Below are 6,000 nucleotides of genomic sequence, written 5' to 3' on the forward strand. Positions count from 1 at the left end.
CCTAGAGAGAGTGAGGTGCATGTTGCTGAATGCTGGCCTACCCAAAAGTTTTTGGGGTGAAGCTGTGTCTACAGCCTGTTACCTTATTAACAGGTGCCCTTCAACAGCTATTGGAATGAAGACCCCTTTGGAAATGTGGTATGGGAAACCAGCCAACTACAACAATCTCAAAGTTTTGGATGTTTAGCATATGCCCACATCAGACAAGATAAACTGGAGGCAAGAGCTTTGAGGTGTATCTTTATTGGCTATCCACACGGAACCAAGGGTTATAAACTATGGTGTATGGAGCCTGGTCAACAGAAATGTATCATTAGTAGAGACGTGGTGTTTGATGAGTCGAAAATGGAAAATCTGCATAGTTATGTTACTAAGAACAATGTTACTAAGGATGGTATTCCAATTGAGGTGGAGCTGCAACAACAACAAACATTAACCGATCAAGGGACTGTCTTGAATGATCAACATGAAGAGGTAGAAAACCAGCAAGAAACCGAACCAGAGACCAGATTGGATGATTACAACTTGGTGAGAGATAGACAAAGAAGAACCATCAAACCACCAGAGAGATTTGGCCATGCAGACATGATCTCCTATGCTTTGAGCGTTGCTGAAGAAATAGAAGAGGCTGATCCAAACAACTACAAGGAAGCTTTGAAGAGTAAAGAGAGGGACAAGTGGGCTGAAGCAATGGATGAGGAAATAGCATCTCTAATGAAAAACAAAACTTGGGATCTTGTGGATAGACCGAAGAATCAACGAGTAGTAGGATGTAAGTGGATTTACAAGAAGAAAGAGGGCATTCCAAGTGTTGAAAAGGCCAGGTATAAAGCAAGACTTGTTGCAAAGGGATTTACACAGGTTGAAGGAATCGATTTCAATGAGATTTTCTCACCTGTTGTAAAACATTGCTCAATCAGGTTAATTTTAGCATTAGTTGCTCAGTATGACTTGGAACTGGAACAATTAGATGTTAAAACTGCCTTCCTACATGGAGAGTTGGAAGAAACTATCTATATGGACCAGCCAGATGGGTATTGCACTCTTGAAACCAAGGACAAAGTCTGCCTGCTAAAGAATCATTGTATGGACTCAAACAAAGCCCAAGACAATGGTATAAAAGATTTGATGAATTTATGTTGAGGATTGGTTTTGCTAGAAGCAGTTATGATAGCTGTGTGTACATAAAGAAGCAAGATGATGAAATAAGCATTTTTTTGCTCCTATATGTGGATGACATGTTAGTAGCTAGCAGGAGCAAGGAGGAAGTCCAGAAGATTAAAGGTATGCTCAACTCAGAATTCGATATGAAGGATTTGGGGCCTGCCACAAAAATCTTAGGCATGGAGATCACAAGAGATAGAAAGAAGAACAGTTTGTTTCTGTCTCAGAAGTCATATATACAGAAAGTATTAATGAGGTTCAATATGCATGAGGCCAAACAGGTTACCACACCAATTGGTCAATACTTTAGGTTGTCAAACTCTCAAGCACCTGGAAGTGAAGATGAGAAAACATACATGGAGAATATCCCTTATACTAGTGGAGTTGGCAGCATTATGTATGGAATGGTTTGCAGCAGGCCAGACTTAGCTTATGCTGTTAGTATCATAAGCAGGTTCATGGCAAATCCTGGAAAAGCTCACTAGGAAGCTTTGAAGTGGACCCTGAGATATTTGAGGGGTACTACTGAGTTGGGGTTGATGTTTAAGAAACAAGAAAATGAAAGGGAAAAGGTGGTTGGCTATGTGGACTCCGATTATGCAGGGAGCATTGACACCAGGAAGTCACTGACCGGATTCATTTTCACAGTTTTTGGTACTGCAGTTAGCTGGAAGTCCAATCTCCAATCTGTTGTGGCTCTTTCAACTACAGAGGCTGAATATATTGCTGTGACAGAAGCAATCAAGGAGGCTATGTGGTTACAAGGAATGGTTGAAGAGCTTGGCATACAGCAGAAAGTTTTAACAGTGTTTTGTGATAATCAAAGCACAATTCACTTGACCAGAAACCAGGTCTTTCATGAAAGGTCTAAGCATATAGACGTGAAACTTCATTTTGTGAGAGATGTTGTTACCAAGGGTTCAATAACTGTGAAGAAGATACCCACTGAAGAAAATCCAGCTGACATGCTCACAAAGGCTCTACCAGTAACTAAGTTCAGACACTGTCTGGACTTAGTAAATTCTACAGAGAAGTAATAGCCCCTTGGGGCTGATAGGAGGGAATCCTTTTGGGGAACTTTGTAATTGAGAGTCAAGGTGGAGAATTGTTGTAATGACTCTCATCTACTGGACTAAGGCAATGTTATGTTTCTAGAAGAGGTTGCGTCTGTTAGAAACCAAAGTCAATTCTGTTGTAACTATCTTGGCTGTGACAGTTGGTGATGCAGAACCGTTCAACTTGGAAGAATCTGTTATAAATAAGATTCAAGTGAGTTGAGAGGGTTTGAGGAAGAAAAAAACATACAGAGAGATTTAGAGAAGAGAGTTTTTGTTTCTGGTTCTAAATCTTGTAAACTTTGTTTTAATTGCCTTAGTGAGATTGATTCCTTTCCTGTGGATGTAGGTCACCCTGACCGAACCACGTAAATATTTGGTGTTCTTGATTACTGCTTTGATTTTCAATCTTGATCAGTGTTAGACTCTGATTGTGTGTGTGTTTTTCTGTGGTTATTGGCTGATTTCACAACATGTTTCATTTTCAGTTATCTGCAATGGCAATCATCCATCCTTTTATCTAAACTATAACTTCTCAAAGAATTTCCTTCTTGTTTTGAATCTCCAGGTCCTTCTGGTACCTTTATCTTATTTAGAATTCATATGAATATAAGAATTCCAATACATAGGCTTTAACCAACATATGAGAACTTGTTTAGTTGTAGCATCGAAGGTGCGACTCATCTTACTACATTGTTTATATCAATGCAATGCAAAGCATAGAATTTTCCAGAGTCCAAGAAAAATAGCAATAACTAAACATACTAAAAGCTAGCAACAGGCATATCAAAGTTCAATATCTAAGGCGAGAAGCAAATGGTTCAGCTCATGCATTGGCACAATGGTCCTTAAATCGAGACTCGTTAATGTTTTGTGAATTTGAAAGCCCTGATTGTATTTTGAACAACGTACTCCATGAGACCATTTTCGATTAATTAATATACTATCCCTATTTTTTTAATAAAAAAAAGTAATGGCATATGATCATTTATTTTCCATTTTTTTATCTTAATCTATTTTTTCTTAAGGCTCCAAATTGGTAATATGATTCTACTGAAGCCAGGTTCAGTCCATTATGATTATTCTTTAAGGCAAATGACAGTGCCTAACCTTGTGTATGACTTTTAATCTTTGGGTGTTTTCTTCACTTCATTCCAAATAAATTGATAATTTCTAGAAGGCAGAACAGATGATAGTAAATTGATTTTCACTAACATTGGTAAACAAAGGAGATGTATTTAACATCTGCTGTGTCCTTTAGCCACTAGACAAATTAAGAGGAAATCCCTCTAGGCCTGTTGGTTCACAAACAAATTTAGAAGGTCGGGTTTCTCAGCAAAGTGCACGTCGATGGTGCAATGAGAGGATCTCAACGGTCATCCAAATGAAGCATATATTAGTTACAAGTACTGTTCATGATCTAGTGCTTTGCTTTAAGGGTGTTCAAGCCAAGCCAGCAACTTGTTTCTGGGTATTGAAACAGAAAAATTACACTAGGATTCTTGTAAAACTGAAGAGTTCTAAAGACATGTGGCGAAAAAATTCTAAAGGAATTCCAACGCATAGGTTTTAACCAACATATGAGAACATAATTTGGCTGTAGCATCAAAGGTGCAACTCATCTAACTCCTTAGTTTATATCAATGCAAATCATGGATTTTTCTAGACTCCGAGGAAAATAGTAATAACTAGTTGTACTTCTGCATAGAAATTCTCGACAATATGGAAACTCCAAGGACTTTTTCGATCCTCAATCTTGTATGTATATATATGGTGAAGTGACAAATTGGAGACTGACTTACATTTGTAAGGTAGAGATTACAGCCAGAATGATCATCAGCAGCAAGAAACTTAACAGAATGACAAGGAAATGGCATAAAATGATTGTCAAGGGGAGAAAAAGATTTTCTTTACTGGGGACGTCTAATGCAAAAGTTATAGCTGGTGGCATTGATGAACCATTGGTGGCTGAAAAAGGTCATTTTGTCATCTACACCACAGATCTGAAGCGCTATGTTGTGCCCTTGTCTTATCTCAGTAATAACATATTTGTTGAACTCTTAAAGTTGTCTGAGGAAGAGTTCGGCCTATCAAGTCATGTTCCTATGATGTTGCCCTGCGATTCAGCCGTGTTCAAATATATAGTCTCCATTGTTCAACAAGGGATGGGAAGACACCTGGAGAAAGCTCTGCGTAGTTCCATTTTTCCTATCGGTACTCCGTTTGCACCACTTTCCATCAGGGACAGACACGCCAACAGTAGCTTGTTTGTGGATACTGGAACAACTTACACTATAGAAATGTAAATGATCTAAACCACCATAGTGTAATTATAGGTGAACTCTAAATTGCTTAAAACTATAATGTGATGCAACAGCATGTTCAATTGCAACATGCTGTTGTCTATAACTAGAAATCCCCATCTCCCAAACAATGCCTCTCCACCTCACATTTTCAAGTACAAATCTTGCACCCCTGCATTATGTAATTTCATTTAAGGGATTGTCTTTGTCTATCTTGACATACATACATTCATGGTTTTGCATCCACCAGATCTTCAATGAGAACTACATGACAGAGATTGCCCCCATGGATAAGTGACAGGAAGGTCTTGAAACAGATTGGATTTGAGAGGGACAAAAGACAGGTGGCAATTTGCTTGAGTGAAGGTTTTTCTGTTACTATTTACAGCAATAAATCTTATCTAAAGAGGATCCTAAAAGTGTTGAAATCTGTGATGAAGAATCAATTATGAATCAATAATATTGCAACAACAGTGGACCAAATTGTTGTTAAAACACTTGGCAGATAGACAAAGATGTGTCTGCATCCCCTTCTACGCTCCACCTTTCAGATTAGACCTAATATCTGCCATCACATGGCTTTGTTTCCTATGAATACCTGAAATCTAATAATTCATTAAAGGGACTGTCTCTAGGCCTTGTGATTATATATTCATCCCACTTCCATTGCCTCATACCAATCACAACAGCTGCATTTAGCAATCAGATATCTAAGACCTAAAAGTTCCCTCTTCTTTTCTTTCATCTGAGTCTTTCCTACTAAAATAAGAAAAGCAAGATGATCAGTGCCAAGAAGCTTATCAAGTTAGCAAGAAAATGGCAAAAAATGGCTTCAATTAGGAGAAAAATAATCACATTACCCAGAACCACCAGGGACGCTGAAACAACCAGTTGCAGCACATCATCGGTGGTCGGAAAGGGTCACTTTGTTGTATACAGTGTGGATCAGAAACGCTTTGTGCTTCCTTTGGAATATCTAAAGAACAAAATTGTGATGGAGCTATTCAACTTGGCAGCAGAAGAGTTTGGACTACCAGGCGATGGTCTTCTCATCTTGCCTTGTGATGCAAACTTTATAGAATATGTAATTGCTCTCATCAAAATGAAACCGAGAAAAGAAGTGGAGAAAGCATTGATCCTCTCTGTAGGCACCTGTCATTGCTCATCATTATATCTTTATCAGCAAGAAATAAGCCAGCAGTTGCCAACATGTAGCTTTTGAAGCAATATTTTTCTCATCATGTAATTGATCTACACCTTTGTAGATTGAAGTACATAATGCAAAAACATCAAAATTTTTGTCTCTCGTTCTTAGTCGTCTTGAACCTTGACAGGGAACATAATTCTTACCTATAATAAAAACATAATCCTCTGGCATAGAATCATGCGTCCGTTTCCTGATTGCAAGTCCAAGGTTCTCTGTGATCATGTTTAGTAAATGACAAGGTTATAAAATGCATAGTAAACGACATGCAGTT

The 6,000-nt window shown here is 38.2% G+C and overlaps 1 protein-coding gene across 1 annotated transcript; it reads left to right on the forward strand.

The window, feature by feature from the left end:
- The first annotated feature begins 5,073 nt into the window (after positions 1-5,073).
- Positions 5,074-5,790, forward strand: LOC120201646 (auxin-responsive protein SAUR68-like). Its single transcript, XM_039202218.1, has one exon. The coding sequence runs from the start codon at positions 5,301-5,303 to the stop codon at positions 5,742-5,744; it is 444 nt and encodes a 147-aa protein (XP_039058149.1). The 5' UTR covers positions 5,074-5,300; the 3' UTR covers positions 5,745-5,790.
- Positions 5,791-6,000: the final 210 nt, after the last annotated feature.

Source organism: Hibiscus syriacus, unplaced genomic scaffold (assembly GCF_006381635.1).
Source record: "Hibiscus syriacus cultivar Baekdansim isolate YM2019G1 unplaced genomic scaffold, ASM638163v2 tig00007895_pilon, whole genome shotgun sequence".
Classification (NCBI taxonomy): domain Eukaryota; kingdom Viridiplantae; phylum Streptophyta; class Magnoliopsida; order Malvales; family Malvaceae; genus Hibiscus; species Hibiscus syriacus.

Bases quoted from the DNA above. Each gene is read 5' to 3' on its own strand.
- LOC120201646 (XM_039202218.1), top strand. From the start codon at position 5,301: ATGATCAGTGCCAAGAAGCTTATCAAGTTAGCAAGAAAATGGCAAAAA.